The sequence below is a fragment of the Pithys albifrons genome, chromosome 9 (genome assembly GCF_047495875.1).
Source record: "Pithys albifrons albifrons isolate INPA30051 chromosome 9, PitAlb_v1, whole genome shotgun sequence".
Taxonomy (NCBI): Eukaryota; Metazoa; Chordata; class Aves; order Passeriformes; family Thamnophilidae; genus Pithys; species Pithys albifrons.
The window spans coordinates 23426756-23452697 of record NC_092466.1 but is presented as its reverse complement, the minus strand read 5'-3'; the positions used below and the strand labels follow the sequence as shown (position 1 = coordinate 23452697).

Genomic DNA, 25942 nt, shown 5'->3' with positions numbered 1-25942 from the left:
CAGACTGAACAGCTCCTATACCATAAATACTTCATTCTTAGTTTTTATAAGCTTAGTATATATACCATCCCTTAAATAAGAAATCATTACACAGCTAGCTCTCATCACATTTAGTATTAGCTTGCCAAAGCTAACCAAAAAAAAAAAAAAAGCCCTCTCCCCTTTCCCCAAATTCGATTTCTGGTCTTAAAATACTTTCACAGATTTGCAACTGTAAGCCATACTACATCACAAGTTGATTGTTCTCCCCCAAATCTCAATAAAACCAAATTATGACCCTTCTGAAAAATAGGCTAAGTGATAGTGTTTTGGGCAGGGAAGGACAGAACGGATGAAAACACAGATTTCAGAAATATGCCACCAACTGAGCCCTCCATGAAAACATGATCAGAGTTTGAAACTGGTATTTTATATCCAAATTTAATGTTATTATTTTACTTTATTAAATAAAACAAACTAAAAGGAACAGTTCTTCAAATCGCACATTAAATGAAAGAAACAAACTTTTTTTTCCCCCCAGAAATGTAAAGGAGCAGTCTTGCTGATGACATGTTAAACCTAAAAGCACATACAGACTATGAATTATCTTCATGACAAAATGAAAAAAAAGCCCATCTAAGCCCCTCCCCTACCTAAATTCTCTCTTCTGATAACAGTTTCCACAGATAGAGTCATCAGCCAGAAATAAAAAAACAATAATCCACAGATTGAGTGCTTCTTTTGCTCTGCTACCTCTTGCATGTAGGAATCAGTCTTTCAGAAAGTGGCTCAGGATAACATTTATAAGCGTTAAGTAAGTTAAAACTAGTGGTTGTTCCTTCTAGAAAATCAAGGCACCAGCGCACTACTGGTCTTACCCCTCATAAGCGGACTCTAAGCTTACCTTCAATAAAAGGAAAACTCAAATGAGTCTAACCCTACACCAAAAACCTGGGGTTTTCCTAAACAGATTACACTCCAATCCTTTCTCCCTACTTACCTGCAGATTTGCCAACTTGAAAAATACACTGCTGAATGCCACCAGACTCCCTCATAGGGATTAAATGGAAAAGGATGCTGAAAAAAACTAATAAGAACACTACAGAATTCTAATTCAATCCATATAATGAAATAATTAGAAGGAATTACAAATTCTAACTGCACTTAACTTAAGCATCTAACACATAGCTGCCCGAAAATAAAATCAAAGAACAAAATACATCTTCTAGGAAAAGAGGATTATAAATCATTTATAGTAATAACCAGATATCTACAAATTTAAAAAGAGGAAGAGAAGCACACACTTACCTGTATTTTGCTTAACAAAAATTCACTTTTTACTCCATTCTTCACTTCTTCAGGTAATAATGCTCATTTTCCATTTTGACCAGAGAACAAACCATAAGTGCCTCATTGTGCACTGCTTAGGTTAACACAGTAAATTACCACATTCTCCTGGTTGGTTGTGTTCCAAGAACGCAAGAAAAGGAGACAAACATTACCTATAAAACACTGTTGTCCACCTGATAACAACTAAATATACCTAACATACATTTATGTTTCTACTCTGAAAAAAAAAAAAAGGATTCTATTGGAGGAGTCGGCATCCCATATTGCATTTGCAAATGTGTATCTTGCCACATACCTTAACAAGTTGAAGCTAAGATCTAGCCTTTTTGCCATATGTCCGTATTTTCTTCCTAGGAATTCTGGAATTTCTTCACAGTCTTGACTAATGTAGGACACCTGAGAATTGGAAGTAGAAAGGAAACATTTCGTAAGTGGATTTAGTTTTCTGTCCAGACTCTGTCTCACTGATACAATGACGACATGCAATACAGTAAATATTCATCACAGCTTTAAGCTACATAACTTTTACTGCTACAAATCTATCTCAATCTCATTTTCCTAGTGATACCATCAACTTTAGTATCTATGACATCTATAATCTATATACAATGTTTTGTCTCCCTTCAGGTAGAAATAATTGGATTAAATGCATCATGTTTCTTCTGTTTCACTGTTAATACTTTGATCTAATGTTACTTAGTATTGCCACTATGATACACTCCAGAAGAGATCTGTTTGAAGGATCAGAATCCCTCCAAAGGACCTTCCAGTTTGGCCCTGTGTACACAACACACTAAAAGGCTCTTTTGTAAAGTTTGGTGCAGAAATATCTAAGCAGTGCACTGTCAGACCACTCTCATAACCATTCCCTGAGAAGATTATGACTCCCAGTAACATGTATGGGACAGAGCAAGAGACCTACCCATGATCTGAAAAACAAAGCATGCAGCTTTTTTTCAGAGAGTCATGTAACAAAGATTTCTGGCATCAACACCTCTGTTCAGTTCACACTTCTAATTACACACAAAATACTCCTAAATATCTTTTCTCTTTTTGATAGCAGCCCATCTAACCAACCTTTAGCAAGCACAGGACAAATAAGTGGTACCAAAAAAACCAGTCTACTCAGATTTTTTTTTTGTTTGGTTGATTTTTTTTATTTCTTTTTAGCCAGAGCAATAAAATTTTCAGAAAAACGAAAAACATAAACAACAAAACAGCCAAACGTTTTCTGTTCTTTTTGCTATACTGTTTTATAAGTGATTTCTTAAAAGAAAGCCCAAAAAGTCTGCCAAAACTATTGTCAAGAACTCTATACATCTATATTGGCTTGTTGTCTCAGTGTTCAAACACTGACATTTCAGATTTTGTGCTACAGAAATCCTAGTTGCCCTTAGTGGTAACTTGCCAGTTATGGTAACTATCCATATGGTATTGCTACTATCTCCATGTTTACTATAAAGTCAATTTCAACACCATATTCCACTGATCTAAAATAAGCTAGATGAAAAATATGCAAAAAAAAGTACATCAAACTTTGTTTTGATAGTATTTCACCTTCTGTTAAAATAGAGACTCTTCTGCAAAACAGACTGGTGGTACACACTTTTGCAAGCCGTCCTGGTCTCCTACATCCTAAAAATGATTGCAATCTGATAATACTATACAGCATCCCATTTAATTCATTTTGTTCAATAACTTCAACAGATAAAGCTGACAACAGTGAAATAACGTTTATGAGCAGAAAACAGCTAGCTTGAAGCTCAGTTAAACAACTTCTTCCCCTTTTTAAATCATACCTTGTCTCGCAATATATTCTGGGGGGTTTGCTCCAGTTTACATCCAAGATAATTACAATGTATTTTACAGCGTACATGAAGGTACGCATAAAAGAATTGCTTCATTCTTCACTGAATGGTAGATTTCTTTAAATTAATGCATGTGAACCCTTCAAAAGTCATCACTTTAACAGCAGAATAATACTTTGGATTAAGTATGTGTTTCATTGTAACATGCTGAAACAGAAATTACTAAAATACGATGCCTATTAACACTAAGAGTGCAAGACCATTTTGAGCACCTACAAACACAGCACGAGCACAGACCATCACTTTGCTTTTCATCCAGGGAGGAGTAGCAGAGAAGGAGCAAGGGACTCTGGCCTACATTCCCACTGCTTCAGAAACTTACCTGATCATAAACACTCTAGCTCCACAAGAACAGAAGTTGAAGAAAAAGGTTCAAACAAACTTGTTTTGGAGCACAGAGGAAGCAAAATACATAAAATGTTGCAAAGCTTCAGCCTTTGAACTTTTATAATATACAAATATATTTACACAACTGGTACAAACAGATTATTCACAGGCATATTTGCAGGTGACATATGGTTATCATGACCTTTTAATGCTGTGACCTTGTAAACGGAGTTTTGCTTCCACAGAGTCCACCTCAGCACACTCACAATACAAGCACATTTTTCAATTTAAAACAATTATATTTATTTTTCCAGAAAATACAAAAAGGGCATTCAACAGCATGTTTCTACACCCCACATACATGAATTTGCTTCACATACCCAACAACTATCTTAATGGTAAGGACAGCAGCAACTGCCAACAATTAAGTACATGACAAGCCTTTTTGAACAAGTTTGCCAGAGTTACTTGTCCACTCTTTAGTATTTGAAGAGTGCTGATATAAAACAAGATTTCAGTAGTCTGGACAAGAAAAGAACATTTCTTCATTTTCATTTTTCAGTTCAAAATCTTTTACTCGGGACACAATCAAATGTACATAATTGAGTATTCATCCTTTTGCATCCATCTCAAATACCCTCAAAATGAGGATGAGCTTTCAAGTACATATCCAGAGATGTCACAGAGATGACAGCAAGCATACTTTTCCCAAGACTCCAGCTCTTTGGTTGCAAGGCACATCAGCTTTAGCAGATTTCTTAGATTTTTCTATACCAGTCACAGAACGTCCCACAGGACTAAAAACTGGATGTAGAGGTCTCCATTGCCTAATTCTCCAACTCACATATAGCACAGGTTGGTCACAGTCAATCATTACTGGTGCCCTGTTCAATATCCCACCAAAATGTTCAGCAAGTTTCCCATGAAGCCCCGCATCAGATAGGCTATGGACGTCTTGCATATTCCTGAAGACTCTCCAACACACTGTATGTAATTTGGGGGAAAAAAATATATTTTTACAAAATATTTTAAACCAGTCAGAATTAACCAGTCAATAGCAGTTGCATCTCTCTTCCCCTTCAGTTTCAGAGGATATTACCATTTAAGATCTGTGATCGCTTTAAAATGCCACTCAGAGTAACATCTTTATTAAGGAATGTCAGCAAAAAAGTCACATATGAACTCTCAATGCTGCATATTCTCTCCCATTGAAGGGAAATATATCTGAATATTTCCAGTCAGCTGAGCATTATATACTACTCTATGCTGCTAGAAGATTGTATGATAGGCACATAGCCAAATTAGGGGGCTCGGGGCATGCTCAAGGGCAGAAGGCAGCGTTATTACTCAGTGCCACAGTGCACCACAGAGACCACAGGAACCGTTTCCTGCAGCAGCTGCAAAATTAGCCAATTGCCTTCATATCACACACATATTTACATGAATTCAACACAGAACAGTGACCAGATTAAAGAAGCAATTAGATGGGCTAAACCCTAGTTTAATGGCAAGCCATTTTCAAAAAGAAGACAAGCTTCATTTATTCTCTTGGGGGGGGGGGGGGGAGAAATTAATTTTAGTCTAAGGTTCAGCAATAATGTCACCAACTTTTAGTCAGAAAATTTTTCAGTAGTCATATAAGGCACTGGGGAAAGGCCAGCAGGATGTGTTTGACTTTCCAACTTCTGCCTAACCAAAACGAAACGTTTTGGTTTCAGGAGGAAACGCTTGCTTTCAGGAGGAACAACACTTAGCAGATTTCAGTCCTTCTTCAGCTTATTCCCACAGTCTACTCAAGGCCTGCGAGACCACGTGGGTTCCCCCGGAGCACGACATGCTTCGGCCCCGCAGCGGTTGCACCGCCGAGGAGCGAACCGCGGTCAGAGCCGCGCTGCTCCTCAGCACAGCCAGGAACGCGCCTGTTGCACGGCAGCAGCCAAAGTGGCAGCGCAGCACTGCCCTAAACCAACCCACCGGTGACTCCGCTATCCACCAGCTCCGAGAAAACACCGCCGGGACACACACACCCCTGGCCCGTGGGGCTCTAAGCACAGGAGAGCTGACGGGGACAGGGATGGCTCATGGGCCCCTTCCCATCGGCGGCCTCGGGACAGCGCGGCTGCGGCAGAGGCTATACCTGCGCCGATCTCTGGCTTGGTGCTACGTGCGGCTGGAAACCAAACCGCCCCGGCCCCGTGCGAGACCGCCCTGGCCTCCGCCGCGGAACCTCCCTGGCCGGCACGGGGACGGGCAGCGCGGTGAGAGCCGACGCGGAGCTGGAGCAGCCGCTCCCAGTGCCGGGGGCGGGGACGCGCCGGTCGAGGCGGGCTGCCCCCGGCAGGTGGGGCCGCCGGCGCACGGCCTTGCGAGCTGCAGGCACTTACTTGGGCTCCGCTCACCACGACCCCTGCCATGACTGCGGGGTGGCCACGCCGGGGCTTCCGCACGTTCCGGGCGGGAGCGGGGCCGCGCCGCTCCTGCACAGTCAGCTGACGCGGGCGGAAGCGCGGCCGGGCCGGGGGCGGTGGCAGTGCCGGGTCCCGCCGCCTCCGGCGGCCGCAGCGCCGGCCCCGGGCACGCCCGGCAGCACCGGGCGCTCCGACGGAGCCGAGGGGCTGTGTGTCCAGGCCCCAGTACCCCTGTCCGGCAGCCGCTCCGGGCCCCGCTGTGACATCCTGCCTGGAAGGCAAGTTCGAAGCGGCACACAACAGACTGTCGCGCCTCGCAGAATCACAGGATCAGTAAGGCTGGAAAAGACCTCTGAGACCATCCAGCCCAACCTGTGGCCGAACTAGAATGTCAGCTACACCATGTCACTAAGGGACACCTCCAGGGACAGCGACTCCACCACCTCCCTGGGCAGTCCATTCCAATGTTTAATCACCCTTTCTGTGACGAAATTCCTCCTAATGTCCAACTTAAACCTTCCCTGGTGCAGCTTGAGACCGTCCTCCTGGCCTGTCGCTGGTTGCATGTGGAAAGAAGCTGACCCCCACCTGCCCACAGCCTCCTTTCAGGCAGTTGCACAGAGTGATAGGGTCTCCCCAGAGCCTCCTCCTCTCCAGGCTCCCTCATAACAGTTGTGTTCCAGATCCTTCACCAGCTTCTCAGCCCTTCTCAGCACTGGACCCTGTGTGCTGGCCTGTGATGGTGCTGGAGCAGGCCCTTGGAAGAAGGGACAGAAATCGCCAATCTGTGACACCAGCAGAGGAAATGGGGCTTGAATTTCACTTCCCACAAGGAGCAAGATGACTTGGAGGATTATCTGGACTAGCTTTCCACCTACTAAGCAGCCTGTTAATTTGTGGCAGAAGGCATAACTTGCTTTTAAGATATTTATGTCACTGGTAAAGCAACACCTGCAGGAAAAAAAAAAAAAACATGCTATCTACAGAAGAGGTCCACATCCCTACAGCAATATTTTTATCTATAGAATATAGGGTAATTCATGTGGAATCCAGAAATACCTTTGGAATTATCAGAAAAGCCTGTCAAACTAGTCTTTCCAGGACACAAGGATTTACTAATTAAATTAATGGCCTGTTGGTAGGTTATCACTGTTTGGGCAGACATGGAAGTTGAAGATTTTCTGTAATAATTTCATGTGAGACTTTTAAAGATACTTAGGTTTCCCAGGCTTGGACCCTAAATCCTATTAGTCATCTACCTACCTCTTCAGCTGCCTAAGCACCTTTAAAAATCTGGCTCATCTTTCCCCTTTATTGCTAATGTAGCATAACTCTTGCTGAAAGCAGAGGCACATGCTGTGAGGGGAAATAAGTTTCACAAGGATGCATATCCCTCACTGCAAACCACTTCCTAGAGTTTATTCAGCAACACAGCAGAAACTAATACTGTACTTGCTGCTCTGCCTCTTACTACCAAGAGAATAAATTCTCGGTAGCGATGTGGCACTACACCTTCTCTACACTCATCCCTCCTTTTCTGCTGACTGCTGGACAGGAAACATGGAGAAATTGTTTTGTATCACTTTTTTTTCCCTGTTATTTAATGTAGTGTGTTTCAAATGTCAGGGGGCCAACACGTCTCAAAATCAAAATACAGTCAATGAACAAATCACTCCACTGCTTTGTGTGGATCAAAGTTTCCTTATATCATGTAAGACAGAGAAGAATCAAACCCTTCAGCCACAGCAAATAGGCTGATCCTACACTGATGAATAAAAGTTCTGTTCCTCTAAGTGAGAGTTTTCCATCAAGGCATACTTGCTAGTTCGGGTCATCACTCAGCAACCTTCAAACAATCAGAGCCTTTATTTATCTATTAGATTATATAGCAAATGACATATGCCAAGGAAAACAAGTACTATGTGAACTGTAAATTTAAACAAAGCAATATATTCTCATCTTTCTGTCTCTGCTTCTTTTAATCTTTTAGTTACAAATATGGGGTTCCCATCAGAATGAATGCACACAGCTCAAGCCTCAAAATGGGTCACTATTATAGTTAGCTGTATTTGTCTTAATAGAGTTCAATACTTAATTCAGTTCAATACTACACTCCAGTAAAATTGGAATAACTATATTAAAAACAATTTAGGACATTATTATCTATATTATTAAGATTAATTTTAGCAGTGTTACCTATCACTTTAGAGCTACTTATGAAGAAAAAAAAAAACATCCTTCACTGAATAGTTTACCAAATAGCCCACACAAATAATAAGTCTGAGGGTTTTTTCCAGCTTCTTACATTGCCAGTTGCATTAACCTGTCATTGATCCTCCTACTTACCAGGCAAGACCTTGTCTAGAGGAAAGAGTTGCAGGGGCAGCTCCTTAGACTGGGTGACTTAAATTGACTTTATCATCTCTTCAATCAGGTGAGCTGAATTTTGTAAATTACAAAACAACTTAAGGAGGTGGCAAACTGTTTTAAGTGCATCTGGGTTGTAATTATTCTTTTGAAACCAGTTCAACGTTTTCTTGTATGGACATGGCCTAGATTGTTATCTGCCATGGATAAATAACAGACCCAAATCCCATAGCATGTAACAAACAGGGAGTGCTACCGACTGCAGTGACAAAATGAGACTGTTATATTGTACTGAAAGGGAAAAACAGAGGACAGAGGAAAGAAGAGAGATGATTGCCTTGTTATGATGCTTCTCTCGATTTTGAAAACTTACATGTCAAAAATCCTAATTCTGCTGCCAGTTTCCTACAGGATGATTTGTGAATTTCTCAAATATGTTTTAAAATCTGCTTTATACCTTAATTTCTAAGCACCCACCTGAGCACAATTTTCAAAACGAATGAAAACTCACAGCTGCAACTGTCTACCACTGAAGAACTATTTTGTAACATCTAATATGAAACTGTAACAAAGTTATAACGTAGTCTCAGATTTCAGACTTGGGAGTAAATGTGCTCATTACGCTTCATATTGTTATGAAGCTAAAGTATATTACAATGCTGTATAAATACAAAAGGGTATTTTAGCTTTTGAGCCTGCTGATCATCACTTTACAGCACAGATTCTAGACGAATGTGAGGCTACCTCTGGCTTTAGAATGTTTTTCACCTTACCATATATATTTGTTCTTCTGAGCATCCCAAAACACTACCGTCTTGAGTTCTTGTCCCACACAACCTGCACTATCGAAGGTTTTATTTAGCTTTAATAGAGCTGCCATATGAGGAAAGCTTCACAGAACTAAGTTTATACTTGTAGAATATATATTTGTTGATGGTTCCTCAGAAACTGAAAGTTTTGTGAGGGTTCTTTGTAGAGAATAAAATAAAATATATGACAATATGTATCTGGCCTTTGAAATGTCTTTTTTACAGTGTATTTATACAGAAAATATAAAAATCACTTGTTTATTTAAATGATCAGTTTCACTGCACAGGTAGAAGATCAAGGTGGCACTTCTGTATAGGCCATTCCAATATTATTTCCTAAGATTTTTAGCAGAGTGTTGCCAAAGCTTCTTGACATATGAGTTACATACAGACAAAACCAACATGGACTGTAAAAAAATAGGTTTCTGTTTCTATTAATAGTTACATTAATATGCTTGGTACATTTTATATACACAAACACACACACATATATATATGTAGACCCGTTCTTTGAACAAGGAGCATTACATGTTCAAAAGAATACCTGTAAACCAGCCTCCAAACAACTGGGAAGCAATGGCTGTGGAAGATACCCATCAGATCTGCCACTTATTTTTAAGTTCTTCATATGACGACAGCACTTTATGTCATTTTAGTAGTCATTAGCTTAAAATTTGTACACAGTTACAACTACAAAGTCTAATTGATTAACTGATTAAAAGAATTAGCTAATACATACCAGTAAATATGGCATAGCACCAAGCACCAAATGAATTATATCATTTCATATAAAGCCTAGGTATACAAGCATTTTCCTATCCTAAAAGAACTCTGATCATTTATAAGAGGAAATAATAGCACTCCTGAATGTTTTATTGACTGAAAGTTATAAAAATATTTCAGATTGCATTAATTGAAATGATCAGTTTTCTAGCTTGCAGTACACTATGCATTTATGCCTGCATGTGCACAAATACAATTATCTTATATTTCTGAGTAAGTCATACAAACTATTGTCTGCATAAAAAAAAACCAAGCCACTTATATATAATTTCTCCTGACAAAATAGTGTGTTTGAACAAACTGAGTTTTCTGAAGCAAAATATTTCAGAAAAAAAAAAAATCCTGGCCAAGTCACAGAATTCTTCCAACCTGACCATCAGAAATCTTAGCTCACAGTTTACCCATACAACTCATTTTGTTGATGTTCACAACAAAAACATTGACTCAAAATATTTGTTGATACGTATCCAGAGCAACATGATGTTCAATACAAACTGAGTCAATTTAGCTGAAAGAGATTGATTGTAGTACAGATATTTTTGTCTGTATTACCAGAGGAACATTCTATTTATATGTTGCTTCACTTACACCTGTTTTTAATCACAAACAGTTAAACAGGGTGTTTAATGTCCAAACTAATAACTTCAGATCTCTCCCACGAAACAGCATCACTAGCACTTCCTGCTGTGAAACACACGGCATAAAACATGATGGAAAGAAGATAACATACTATAAAGCATGTAGTTTAATCCTATTGACAAGGCAGAAAGAAATAGAGTAATGATGATGTCCTTTACCATTCCTAAACTGAACTGCTGGAAATTAGGTTTCTGCTTTCCTATCTCCAACCTATTTCTCATTCTTCGACTTATAAAGACATTTAACAGACAATGATAAACAAGTTAAAGGCATCTGAAAAGCAATTTATGCATATGTGTTCAGTACACCTTTTCTTGACCTGTATTTGTATGACAGTGCTATAAAACTTGAAGATAAGAACATCTGAATGATAGTAACATCCTTTGTGTGTGTGTGTGTGTGTGTGTGTGTGTGTGTGTGTGTGTGTGTGTGTGTGTGTTTCTCAGAAGTATATGCCCATGCTTGTGTATGTGAAATTCTGCAGGACAGATCTGTCTGGAAAAGCAGGCAATGAAATTTTGTTATCCCATATTACCATATAGGCCCATGTAATAACTCTGGGTGTGCTTTGAGTTTCCCAGTGTTAACTAATGGCCTTGATTTGTATTTTTCAATTCTTGTGAAGGCTTATTCAAAAAAAAATGGGCGGTAAATATTTTTACTTTCATCTAGAGTTTTTGTTTTTTATTCTTTCATGTGACACAAAAGCAGTGTCCAATCTTATATATTTCTTACCTCTTGTATTTTGGCTCTTTGATTTTTTCACTGTCCCCAAACAAGGCAGAATTATGTCTAAAACCACCTCTGGAACATAATTAATCATTATTTTCCTATTATATAGCAGCAGTGTGGCATGTGGCCACTGAAGTTATGTGGTCACTGTGAATGAATGCAGCACATAACCTCACTCACCATTTTATTGCAAAGGCACCCTGAAGTCCTGCATCTTGTCATACTTTGAAAGCTTAATTTTGTAACCTTGTTAGCATTTGTTTCAGGTAAGTTTACATATATACTTTAAAATGTATTATACTATTAGCTAAGAGCTTTCAAAAAATAGAATGACGGGGGGGGGGGGGGGGGGGGGGAAATGAAGAAAGAAAAGCAGCAAGGGCTTCAATACAAAGGTAAAAAAAAAAAAAAAAAAGAAGGAAGTCACTGCAGAGACCAGAGGAGCTTGTCATTGAACTGATCTCTCTTGTTCTATCTGTCTTGGAAGTTCCCTGTAGAACTGAAATACCAGACTAACCAGAGGTGGTTTGAGGGTATTCCTTTGGAGTGGTTTGGTATTGGTTTGTTTGCTTTTGCAGGGTAGGGTTGTTTGGGGTTTTTTGGGTTTTGAGGGTTTTTTGCTTTTCTTTATTTGGGTTTGGGTTGTTGTTTGTTGGTTTGGTTTTTTTTCAGAAAGAACTATATTCACCTGATTAATCCAAGAAGGCACATATGCATCTTATTTTGTGAACAACACTGCATAATATGAGAGATCTGTCTATAAATAGGCATATACTATTGAAAATACACATGAGAAGGGGCCATATGCCCATAAGAGCCTATGCCCCTAAAGATGATTCTTTACCCTGGCAGAAAACTTTGTGATTAGAAAGGAGTTCAAGCCAAGGTGTGGGAATACCTGACATTAGCAAACAGGTTCCTTCTCTGCTTCTCACGGCCTCATTCTTTAATCTTACATCTTTGAGCAGGTTATACCAGCAAAGGGGAAAACCACAGCCTTCCACAGAGATAAGAGATGGATGACACTGCTGCTGGAAAGAGTAGAATTCAGTCAGTAGTCATCATAGTACAATTCAGTATAGAGTAACTTCTATATTTGAAGTACCAAAGATTCCCATGGAAATGTATGGAAGTTACTAACAATTTGGGGCTAAGAACAAAAAGAGCCCAAACAAAAGCACCATCCTCTGCAGATTGTTAAACAGCAACTTTTCCCATTACTCACTGCTTTCATCCACCCATCCTTCTGGGGGAGGAGGGATAAACGTAGTGCAGCTAACATTAATTCTGCATCTGGAGACATCACTCAGAAAAGAACATGTAGACACATGATGCAAGAGGGAAGAGCTGAAAGTTACAGAGGTACAGTCTCCATAAGCAATATATTGTCAGCTAATATAGAGAGATATACATAAACATGACAACTATAAGAAACTGGTTTAACGCTTCTTGAAAATGAGAGAGAACACATGGGAAAGCAAGATGGTTTAGTTTAATTTGACTCTCCTTGAATCTTCCTGCTGGTGACTTTAGTATTGTATCTTCTGTCTTCCACTTACCCTGCATACAAGTGTACAAACTTGGAAATCCTTCAAATCCAATAACATGCATAATCCCCCTTCATAGGCAAGATGAAGCAGAAAGAGTGCCTAATTATAGACTGTAGATTTTTTAGTGCCTGGTGGTCCTAAAAGACATTCTTGTTTTAGGCTCTCCAGTCCTGCATCTATCATAATTCAGTCACACAATGTCGAGTTCTTCAAGAACTAAAAAATCATGTGTGAGCAAGTACAAGAACAAAGGAGCCCAGTGCAGTCAGCATTTTCATTACATGAAAATGGCATTACTGTGAACAGGAAATACAGGGAGAAAATTCTAACTTGTGAGTCAAGCAGTGCTATGATATAAGGATTAGATTCATTGCAACTTTAAAAATACTATCCTGCTCCTTCTTTCCAAAAACCTGTACTTCTAGACTCTTCTCACTATCCAAGTGGGAAAATGAAAAGAAAAAAAAGTAACTGAGCCAATGTAATGCTTCATTCATTGTGAACAGAGCAGTCCTCCATAAGCTGTATGTTATATTTTAATCTCCAAACCATCTGCACAAATAACGAAAACAAACAAACAAAAAAATAATAAAAGTCTTTTGATAAGCCTTGATTTCGTGAGAAACACAAAAGAAATAGCAGACTAAAATCAAACAGATTTCCTGTTTATACTGCAGAGATTATTAGAGACAGACCAATGGTAAATTTAAGGAAATTCTTTTCTTAATTTTAGAATCCAATTTTGACTCCATACATATAAAAGTATCTGAAAACCTGCTGATATTTGGCCATCATGCTGGGGACCTTTTCCACAGTCACAAAAGAGCTTCAGATTTATAAATGCTCCTCTCAAGTAAAGATGAAGGTGGACCGATAACAGTATAATATAACACTGATAACAATGTAGCATAAAGCTCTCTGTGCTTATGTTTCTTGATGGAATCCCAGACAGATGAAGAAAGCTACTATAAACTGATAGTGTTGGAAAATATATTTGACTAATTAGGAACCAACTATTTTGGGTGGAGTAGAAAGGTGTCTATATCAAAAACACAAAATAGAAACAGATACCAGAGTTTCATATTAAAAAAAAAAAAAGGTAATGATTAAATGAACATCAAGAATAAAACCATCTCAAACTCTCCCAGGCTTGGTCTTCAGATCAGAACTGAGACAGCATGAGTCACACCACGATGGTGTAAGAACTTCAGCTTCCAAGTTGACAGTGTAGCATATTTTAATACCATTACCTTGCCATAATCAAAAAACACCACAGAGTTTCAGTTTGGGATTATTTCTAATAATGATTACACTGGTGTATCTGAGTGACATAATAATACTTCACATGATTATGTAGTGAGTTAGACCACTGTGCTACTTTTGGGTCTGGGTGAATTCTGTAATAAAAAGTGAAGGCTAAAAGATCTTGTCACAGCTAATGCTGTGGTTTTAAAATTTAGCCACAACAATATTACAAAAGATTTCATACCAAGCCAGAGAAAAAAAGGTTCAGGAAGTTTAAAATATTATTATTAATAAAACTTTTGCAAAGTAATTCCTGTCTCGGGGTGGGGGGAACACCAAAAAAAACACAAAAACCACATCAAAACCAACCAAACAAAAAACCCAACTTTGTTTATTTTTAGTGGAGTAACTCAATTTATGTGACAGAACCCAGCAAAAAGGAAGCTGTCATAACAAATATCATTATGGATCAGGACTACAGAACAGAAGAATAAAACCCAGCTTTGCAAATTGAGTTCTTAGAGAACTGGCAGTAACCAACAACAACTACATTATTCTCAGCCCTAAACTCTTGAGAAACATTCACAGTTAATTCTCATGATGACAGGATAGAAATATTCAAATTAGCCAGCCAAGTTTCTAGCATTTTTTGCTAGTTTGTCCATTGACTTAGACTTCCCTACTAAAACAAGAAAAAAAGAAACAACCATTAGGCTGTACTTTATAAGATGGTTTTGTTTGTAAACAATTTTCAAAGGAATGCTATGCAGTAAGTAAGAGAACTTGCAAAATGTTACAGCCTGAGAACCATGTATTGAAGTTGAGGTTATGCAATAGCAGTCACGGATGGTTACAAGCAGTGTCCATTGGTTTGTTTAACCTTATGTCAATTCATTAAAGTCCTCTTAAAATATTTATTGATATTTCACTAAGTTTTTTGGTAATTAAAACTTCTTTTTCTTCTCTTAAGAATGTGCACTCTTGTTGACCTGCTAACAGTGACAGATGGCCAGGAAAGGTCTCACTTAACCTTCTGGCTCCCTGCAATCCCAGACATGGTACTGAAGCCTTATAAACTCAAAATGCAGTTTGACATGCATTTCAGATATGTCAGCCTGGATACAGTGTGTGGAGTTTCCTGTAGAAAATTCCAGCTACCTTGGACCTAATGGCTGACTTGAATACTTTTCTCCTCTTTATTTGATCTTAGAGTAAGTAGAAGTCTGACTTAAAGAAAGTGAAATTTAAAAAAATACATCAAGCTCTTCAAAATGGGGGGAAAACCTCATCTGGTGACATAACCTCAAAGATGCAGCAGCATGGTGAGTATTTCTGCTTATTTCATATGTTAAATCATACGAAAGGATAGTAAGATATTAAATTTAGTCCTTCCCAACTGTTAATTTTTCATTACAAAAAAATGCATGTTAGTGAAGCTAAGTCAACTGTCCACTCTTCACAAACAGAAAGAAGATATATTTTTAAGGTAACCACAACTCTTAAAATCATTTTCTACCTGAAAAGTTTAAGTGTGTCTGTTTTACTAAAATTAAAATTAATTTATTAAAATTAAAAATTATTCTCTCTAACCAGAAAAGCTAAGACCAAAACCTTCATCAACAACTGAACAGGTAAGTGAGCAAAAAGAAGACTTGACAAGTCCACTGATTTCAGAGGTTCTATTTTAAACTTAATGGCCACTTATATATAATGAATATATATATTTTCATCATCCTGGCCCATAAACTGATCTATTAAAAATAATATTTTCAAATTGTTATCTATGAGGAAATTTATTAGCATTTATCTTCTGCTTCTAGTGAATCAAAATGCATGTTAATTCTTTTCTACACTTCCTGTTTCAAGGTGCATTCACTGTACAGTATAATAATTTGTCTTTCAGTGGAAAGATAAGTAAACGTGTTTGTAAAAATTGTCCATAATGGTCAGGTTTTAATGCTATTTATACTGGTTAGTTTAAAATGTAAAGGAAGTCATACCTAACACTTCTAAAGTGTCATTCATCTGCAAATTTCATGACATTTTACATATATTAATCAATTAAGCCCTACTATACCCATCTCAATTAAGCATTAATATCCCAATTTAACAGTTAGTTACACTGAGGATAGCTTGAAAGGTTAGCTGTCTTGCTAATACCACTCAGAAGTGGGGATAAAATCCAAGAATGACAAACAGACCTCCATGTGTATGAAAAATGACAAGTATCTTCCCTCTTGTAGAATGGAAAATAAAAAAATAAAAGGCAAAATTAATGGACAAAGGTTTGGGCTCTTACAGGACTTCTATCTTTCCTTGTGAAACTATTGCTTTTCTGACTTCTTAGAGAGAGGAGAATACACATGATTAAGAGATTTCTACAAGGAGTTCCACATGATGTGTTGTTGTAGAGCAAAGCAAAAACAGTGACCCAGATTACAGGCCATACTAGCCTTGCCTCTCCCCACCTCCCCAGCCAGGCTAAACATCTTGAACTGAACTTCTACTTTGTACCAGTTGGAGAGATTTTTTTTTTATAACTGACTCCCTTAAAATGTGTCCCGGCCACTTTATGTTTGTTTTAGCAGTAAAATTAATGTATCCAATTAACATAAGCATATAATGTCACATGACATTAATTCTATCAAACTTGTCAGTCTAATGCCACTAGAAAATAATTTTATTTCAATTGTATATTCTGATTTTAATATGCAGAATAAAGTCATCCTGTTTATCCTGTTTCTGAGGTACTATAGTCTGTCACTGATTATAAAATAGTAAACCAATCTGTTTCCAGGTGCAAAACCTGTAACACGTATTATTAACTATAACTGCATCATTTTTGTTGTATGCTTTCAGTACTAATATCTAGAATTTATAATTTATTGGTTTAGAAGTGCATTCTTATTGCCTTAAACTACAATCCATTGTTGCTTTCTGTCTTCTAACTTGATACAGAAACCACCACAAATTTGCCATTTTTTATCAGACTTCTGATGTGTGACTGAAGAAAAAGTATGGTGTTTTGCTATGTTGTGCTACTACCATGCCTCTCAAAGGGGTCAGTGACAAATCATGGTGTCTTGGCATTCACTTTCTAGCAGATTTTGCAACAAATGAGGGAGGGATCACACAGAGGTGATACCTTTTGATCTTCATGTTCTATCCTCAAGACTGTCATCATGTCCATGAACTAAACAACAGAAACAAAAGTGTAGTGGAAACCTCTAATCTGGCACTTCATTTTTTCTAGGCCAACCTTTCATGCTTAATTTTCTTTTATTTGAGACTCACTGTGATTGTCATTGACATTCTGACCCAGACACTGTAGAAGACATCTGTAATGCCCTTGTATTTCTTCCTCCTAAGAGATGAAAACCTTTGCTCCAACTCCTATTTATACAGAATGGGCTGATTTCCAAACTGGCTCCACAACTGTCCCTTACCAGCTCCAGCCATGGGCCATTCTAGTACTTTGCATAATTTGTAATCACTTAATCAATGCTTCATGTCTGACACGACCTCTCAGGTGTGCTCTGTAAAAGTACCCTGACCCAATGTATCACTTAATTAATTAGTGACAGCTCCTAGCATTCGAAAAACCTGTTAGAGGACACCTAGAGGAGAGCCATAACACTGTGGTGAGCCCCAGCTCATCTAAGAGAGAAAATCAGTCTGCCATAGAGTAAGTCTGTTTTCTACCTCTGCATAGCCTGTATCAGCTAGAGGTTCCAAAGGTCATGCAGGCTGTCATCTACCCAGTACAATGCTCCCACCTGGCTCTTTTAATTGCACAATTGAGAAGAGACACCCAACCTAAAATGGGAAATATAGGTTACATATTAGGAAGAATTTTTTTTTTACTGTGAGATTGGTAGGACACCAGAACAGGTGCCCCAAAAAGGTTGTGGATGCCCCAGCCCTGGCAGTGTTCAGTTCAGTTTGGACAAGGCCTTGAGCAACCTGGTCTAGTGGGAGGTGTCTCTGCCCATGGCAGCTGGTGCTGGGCCTAGATAGTCTTTGCTGGCCTATGCTGATTCCTGCAGAAGTGGTGAAGAATATGTACAGATGTATTGAGAGGCTTTATCTCGGCACAGATGAGCACCCTCTTTTCATGAGTGAATGTCAACCTAGCAATTCCAATAATACCATATCCAAAAAGCTCCTAATGCGGCTTCATTATGCCCAGAAACTACACACCAGGAAAAAGCAATCAGTAACCCTGCCACCTGAGTGAGGGACCATCCATGTTACTGAAGAGCCTGCAAGAATGCTGAGACTGATATTTTCCAAGTTAGGGTGGCAACATCAGAAGAGAAACACAATCTTAGGCCTTGCAGAGCCAGCAATATGACCGATACAGAAAGCTGAGGGGAAGGCATGAGAGGGATGCTAGAGAACTTAATAACTTGAGTTCTTGCTGATTGTGCATTTTATGTCCAGAATTACATGAGACAGAATTTATTTTCCCAGCCTGAGTAGCACCACTTGGTGCTATGAAATTCAGTACAGGTGGGAAAGATACTAGTGGGAGCAAAAATGTGGCTGCTAGTGAACTAAGATGTGTCCCTGTTAGTGTATAGGCATATATGGTAGTCAGCAGCTTTCAGGGTTTTTCCTTCAAGATGCTTGCATCCATGGTCAGAACCAGCCATATCAAGGTGCCACAAGTCACCTCTTCCTGCGCGCTATTGAAAAACTTTTCCTCATCACTGGCCTGGGCTACTTCCAGCAAGCCAGACCTTCTCAACTCTCACTTCATATCTTTGTGCCTTACAATATTTTGTTTATTCGGTGGTTAAAAGTATTTCAAAAGGTGAAAAAAACTTGAAGGCCACATTACTTTCAGACAAATTTCTATAATTTGGTATGAGACATAAAATGTATGGTGCATGTCTGTTGGCACTAAAGGGATATATGAATCTCCAAGGCCTTCTGAATATTGGTGTATCTCTCATGAGCAGAGAAAATGAAACCCAGCATGAGTCTATATTATCCCAGTGCAGCATCTGATGAAGTGAACAGCCTGCTAAATCAGCCTCAAACTTTGTCTTAGCAGGAAAGAAATATTTTTTTCCAGATGAAAGCCTAAAAGTGAAGAGTGTACACAAGCAAAGCCTGAGAGCATCTTAACCCAGTAGGGTAGGTACAGCCTTTGATAGGCCTGACATACCTCAAAGTCATGGTAGAAGGTGAAGAAAAGCTTTTCACCAGCTCCCAGAGTTGACAGTTCCCTCTCCACCAAAGCAGTCACACCAGGTTCAGCACCATTGCAGCCGACAACATGCCTGAGCTGTGTTCCCTCCTTCACTTGAGATATTTCTTCTCTCCATAAATCTCTATCATTTAAGGATTTCCCTTTATTAGGTAAAACCCAGTTATCATTAAGGTTCCTCTCCAACTCATTGGCACCTCACAAGTCACACATGGGGGTGAGGGGAGGGCTTTTTCACTTTGTATGCAAGACAAATTCTGATCTGTTTTACTGTTTGACTTGAAGGAAACAAAAGAGCTGATACTAGGGGTTTTTACACATTTCTATAATGCAAGACACTTTCAGTGTGTCAGGTATAATAAAAGTGCTCAGGTTAGTTCATCAATTTACATAAGTAGTTTAAGTTATGCTAAAAAGGTATTATGACCAAAATGTTGTTATTAGAAACTAATACCCTGAAAATACTAACTACTGAAAAATGTTTTTGTCTACTTTTATAAATTATCCTGGTGTTGTTCTTCATCCATAACTGACAATAATAACTGAGTGACATGAATTATGCATAAATGTATTTATGAGAATTCAGAACTATTTGTATTACACAGTGATAGCAGATATTCACTTAAGATTTAAAAATGTTAAAATTGATAGTACACATATCAGAATATCATAGATAAGATTATAGTAGATATCTTCAGGCAATTTTATATGGAACGGAAGAGTGGAAGACTAAGCATTTTTTAATCCAAAAAACTCTGCTCATGATTTGACCTAAACTGACAAAAATCAAGAACTTTATATCTGAACTTGTCACTTAAAGGTGAAGCAAAAATCCTTAGCAGGAAAAGGGGAAAGAATCAAAATCAACCATAGTATATAAGCAGTGGTAAAACTTCAAATAACTTATATCTAGAAACTAAAACATGGAGCCAGTAACCACTGGCTACTGTATCAAAGTCTGTATCAAAGATGTTGCCCCACTCTAGCTGTTAGGTAATCTGTGGGATGCACGAGTAGATATCTCTTTCACAGAAGTCACCTTCCATAACTGGTATTTTTGCAAAACAACACAGAGGATATGAATGAACTGTTCTCTAATTATTCTGGCAAGGCAGGGGAGGATATTCTGCACTTCATTCTCTAGTGTCATCAATTTGATGTCTTTATAACTGTTAAATTAATTTTTCTGTAATTCAGGAGTCTGTTTCAGTAGTTAATCTTATAAGGATGAAATTCACCCTGCCCTTCAAGGTCTTAGGAAGTTCCTAGTGCAACAGATCTTTTGATATTGTGGTGCCCACACTGAGGACAGGTAATTGAAGAAATCTGTAGGTGCTTTAGCTCTTTTTTTCTCCCTGGAGCACTTCATGATATTCCACAAACAAGCATACCTAGGCCTTCTGGGAAGATATAAGAACTCTACTGATAAGCATTTGATCTATTTAGACAAATGCTACCAAGACTATGAAAACTACCAAACTCTCTTTAGCCCAGCACTCCTCTAAGAGGAAGTACTTTTTTGGAGTGTGTATATACTACAAACATAAACATACCCTACCCTAGGTTGGGTATTTTGGCATTCCATGATTATTTACTTCACTGTAAAAGTGTTACTGCTTTCATTACTACAGAATAAATATACAGATAGAACTACAAACTGCCACAGGAAAGAACCATATTTTCTTTCAACTTTTCTTTTGGTTACACCAGGTTGCTAACCTAGAACTCAGCTGAACTAATCTTGTCCTTTGCTACTGCACATAATGGATTTTAATGCCATCCAAGCCACAAAAATTTCAACTGTTGACCAAAAAAATCAAGGTCAACTTATCTCCATATCCACAACTGAGCCCTAGTTATCTTTATTACACAAAAGATTTTAAGAGCAATATTGAAAGGAGGCAGTTCTGGCCAAGAATAGCTTTTACCTTCGTGATAAAGAGCCCATTACAGATTCATGGTTGTTTATATGTGTGCTCTAATTAGAAAAAAACCCTATTTACTCTACATAGTTTTCACGATGAGTAACAAAAAAATGGCATCAGGTTCTTATTTTTTTCTCCTTTGGTTTATGAATATTGTTTATTATTAACAATAACAGATACAAATGGGTACCAACAGTCCAGGGAAGGTGAAGCATCTTTTTTAACTGGGTTGTAATGTTTACTGTTTTTCTTAGATGTTATAATTTGAGTTCAACCATTCCTCTTTCTTATTAACATACTTTAATATTAAATACCTGTAATACACATGGAGGCATCCCACTTAACATTGATTTTTTCCCATTCAGATCATTATAAAAATGTGGGAATGAGACAATGGGTGATTACTGAGCCAAAACAGCTGCTTACCACTGTGCAGTTTTTTTCATATAGAAGTAAATGAGAAAATTTCACCTTTCAGTCCATGGAGAGAAGATGCAAGCCCTAACTGAAGTAGCCACAAGGCTATTATATTATCTCTGTCTTAGAGCTATTCAACCAAATAATACTCTTATACGGTGTTAATAAATAACATTTCAAAAATGGTGTTTTGCATTTTACGCTTATTAATGACATTCAGACAAGCCTACCAATGCTATATAATAACAGCATTTGTACCTATGTCATACTAGCATGGAGATAATTCATGAGTTCAAGGTCACAGGTAAAAGCAGCACATTGTATAAAGAAAACAACAAAAACACTAACTTCAAATATTCTAGAAATATGTGGCAACTACTAATTCATAGGACCAAACGTGCCATCTTTACATGCATAACTTGTTTTACACTATTTCATGAACTGAAATTTGTGAGGAGTAAGAAGCCTTGATGCATGTTTGTTTCTAGTGATTGAGTAATGCAAAACATAAAACTTGCAGCAGCACCAGCACATTTAATTCTGACAAAAATCATGACATTCAAATAGGAAAGAGAGGATCCTCTTGATATGACTATGCTATTACATAGCAAGATGTGCTGCATAATGTTAAAGCTTTTCTATAAGGAGTGTGAGATTATGTTCTTGTATTTTTATGCCATGTTAATGTTTTAAAGCATTTACTGTCTTATCCTCATTACAACGTTTTGCAATTGAAAACTAAATATGAAGACCCCATTTTACAAATACAGAACCACAAAATGTAGTTGAACACTGTTAATGGTAAACCTGGAAATGCAACTTAAGTCTTTCCACCTCTGTCTAGTCTCTGTTCTTCCATGACCACAATTTAATAAGTTTACTAGAACAGACTTCTTACTTACTGTAAGGACTTGTGCTTTTAATCTCTACTCCTGACACTAAAGGTAGTACATTTATCAGAGCTGGGAGTACCTGAATGAAACTGGTCAGGGAAAAAACCTCAACACACTCACATGCGTCTGCCTGTTTTGTCATCCATTAAAGGTATGAACTTTCTGCATGTGATATAGAAGAAGCAAGAAACATGTTGGGGGGGGGGGAAGAAGAAATTACATAAAGTGTAAGTAACTCTCTACTCAGTTAATGAAAAATAAAAAATACAGTTTGATGAAGTAGAGTGTGTGCTTAGTTGTTCTTAGCAAACATGAAAAATTCCTATAAGAAAATGCATCAGATTTTGAAGGACAATTTTTCATTTTTCAGGCATTGAGAACAGTGATCAAGAAGAAATGCTGCTACAGGCAATTCTTTGGCTAATGTTTTGAGATTTTTCTTTTTTTAACATGGGAAATTTTTAAGCAGAGTTTATATTACCTCTTCATAAATAACCCATAAAAGTTCCTTTTGATATCTTGTAGGATTTAAAACTTATGGGGATTTGGCGGGGGGGGGGGGGGGAGTTGGGTTGTTTTTGGGTTTTTTTTGGTCTTTCACCTTATTGGTGGTTCACTCATTTAGTCTCACTTGACCACAGGGTAGAAGTGGCTGTGTGCATACTTTTAAGCTGAGTTTACGTTTCCTGAGATTTGGCACGTTTTCATACCATCCTTTCTTTACCTTCAGGTAAGCCACATAGCAAAACAGTGAGCAAAGAGGTGAGATTACGGTTGAAATGATGTAATGCTGAAAATTAAATTTACACACAAGTGTTCAGAGTCTGGGTCATAGCAGGGTCACTTCTCTGAGTGGGAGGCAATCCAGCAAGAAGCACTGGATAATGACTTCTCTATGCTGAGGCCTCTTACATGAAATATAGTGTAAAGCTTTACATTGGTATCTGAATCTAATCTGATTCAATGTGTGTAATTATTGGTATTCATTGTGTGGTAGTAAGGAGTGATATTGTTTTGTTATGTGTTGTACTATGTCTCCCATTCCTTTCAACTTACTAGCACCCAGAAATAAGCTTTCCAGTATCTGAACCCATACCCAAAGATAGTGGTTTAGATAAGGACTGTCTGGCTGAGGCTTTTTTCATTTTCACAATACAGCATATTCTTTAGAGATGGGGGGGAGGGGGGGAGGGGAGATGAATTCCTTGTTTCTTGAGCAAAGAATGGAGTTTGTCTTGGTTGTTTCAGCAACGTCACCTATGGCCAATGCTATTTTCCTTAGCTGTGTTTATATTTGATTTCAGGTAGAGTTATCACATACCACTTCACAACCCTGAGATAAACTTTTCTGTAATGGCTTCCAAGGGGGTTCCATCTTGGGATGGTAGAAAGTGCCTGCAAAACATCTCTGCTCACATACAACTAACCCAGCCTTCACAGGAGGCTCTTCTAAGTGATTCAGGCTAGTGGCATAGGCTTTGCAAAACATCTGTATGTCTTGAAAACACAATCACATCAAAAGGTAAAGCAGCTTGTAAAATTTCCTGCTGTTGTGCCAGTTGTCAGTCTCTTGCATATTACATCACCAATGATTTTGCACTCTACCTGCAAGGTTTTCTGCAGTCAGCCACAGGCTGACAACCACAGCACCAAGAGAGCAGCTGTCAGGGCCATTTTGCATGAAGCACACACAGCTCCTACCCAGAGAAGCCCTAATGTGTTGATTTACAGAGTCCTCTTGGCTGACATGGGAAAATGAGTCTGGTCATGGTTGATTTAACTTTTTATGGGCAAAGAGTCAGCCCACTATAGTAAGTTTGGACTAATGCAAATATTTTACACATTTACACACAAGTCCACGGGAAAAAAATATTCAAGATACTAAGTGATTTTGATGTTCACATCGCTCTAGCTCTATTGAAAATAACGTACGTTTCAATTAATTAAATACAAAGATGTGCATTAGGGGCCGGACCTTCAGGCTGTTAGCAGGTCTGCGGGCACAGCCGCACGGGGCAGGAGGAGCTCGGCCAAAGCGCGGGGCAGGCTGCGATGGGCCCCCACGAGGAGGAGCGGAAGCACTCGGGCAAGTGTCCCCCGCCCGGTGCGGCCCCGCTCCGGACCTTCCCCGCAGCACCTACGGAGCGTCAGACTGCTCTCCCACTCCCTCCCGGCCCCGCCGCTGCCCCTCTCCCCGCGGCGAGGGCGGGCGCAGTCGGCGGGCGGGGCGGAGACGGGCGGCCCCGCCCGCCCCGGCGGAAGTGCCGCGGCCGCGGGGCTGCCCGGCGGGGTTGGGAGGCGGCCCCGGCCCCGCTGTGCCCCTGTGCGGGCGCTGCTGCTCGGGCCTGTCCACCGAGACGGTGGCGCGACTGTCCCCGTAATTAACTAGAAGTAACCAGCAGCGGAGAGGCCGCCCGCTCTGCGCTGCGCTGCCGCTGTGCCCGCGCCGATCCCGCCGCCGCAGTGCGCAGGAAAAGCCGCGCCTGCCCCGCTGCCGCCGGCCCAGGGGCCGGGGCGGCTCCCGCGGGCACAGCCGGCGGCAGCAGCGAGCGCCGCGGGAGAAGCGCTTGTCTCCGGCCGCCGCCACGGGGCGCGGGGCAGGGACCCGCGGCGGCGCCCTCCGGGACAGCGTCTGGCTGCCTTGCCCGGCCTCGGGGCGGCAGAGCCCCCTCTCGTCAGCCCCCTCTCCCGCTCTCAGGCCGGCACTCCCTCCGAGGCGAGCGCTGCTGGACGGAAAATAAATTCTAAAGGAAAAAATAACGCCTGCCAAATCCACCTCCGGCTAGTTCATCGCCCGAAAAGAGAGGGGCAAAGCGTGTATGCCTGCGTGGGGGTGCCAGGAGAAAGATGAGTGTTTCTTTCATTAACCTAATGGTAATTGCAAAAAGACTCCCTTTTTGTCAGCTTCACCTAATCAAAACCGAATATCTGTATGTGGCACTGACAAAATCAGTAAAACTTCACCTTCGACTTCATTGATCTGAACAGACAGGCAGAGTTTTCTATGGTGGTCAATTTAGGGAATTAAAAAAAATCACTCCACTAACAGCATTTGGTACATTTCTAATCCATATGTCACCTCAGTGCTTTAAATAATTATATTTGCATGCAGGGAGTGATTCATAAATATGTCAGGATTGTGAAATATAGGCAGGCATTTCAAACTTTCTATTTAAAAAACATGAATTATGGCCACGAAAAATGTGTTCCCATTTAAGGGTGATACGAAGTATTTGGTGTCTAGTACGGAGGCCCATCCATCATATAGACAATAAAGAGAGTTTTTGCCTGACGTTGGAAATTTATGGTTGCCCTTCTCTGCCCTAATAACTCAAGCATTGTGTCAGCCTGTGACAGCCTTTGCAGAAAAACAGCAACCCTGTTATCAATCAAAAAGCCCTTTTACATTTTTAGCAAAACTCTGATCATCCAGAC

The 25942-nt window shown here is 39.5% G+C and overlaps 1 protein-coding gene across 4 annotated transcripts in view; it reads right to left on the bottom strand.

Moving 5' to 3' along the window:
* LRMDA (leucine rich melanocyte differentiation associated) overlaps positions 1–25942 on the bottom strand; it is a 656306-nt gene that overhangs the window by 627259 nt on the left and 3105 nt on the right. For 2 of the 4 annotated variants that reach the window (XM_071563358.1, XM_071563359.1), the window contains exons 1-2: positions 5909–6025; positions 1625–1725 (exon numbers count right to left, since the gene is read on the bottom strand). In XM_071563358.1, the coding sequence (XP_071419459.1) occupies positions 1625–1725; positions 5909–5938 (131 nt within the window). In that variant the 5' untranslated portion in view covers positions 5939–6025. Of the gene's footprint in view, positions 1–1624; positions 1726–5661; positions 5673–5908; positions 6026–25942 lie in introns of those variants that run through there. The other 2 variants (XM_071563361.1, XM_071563360.1) reach the window with 2 other exon arrangements.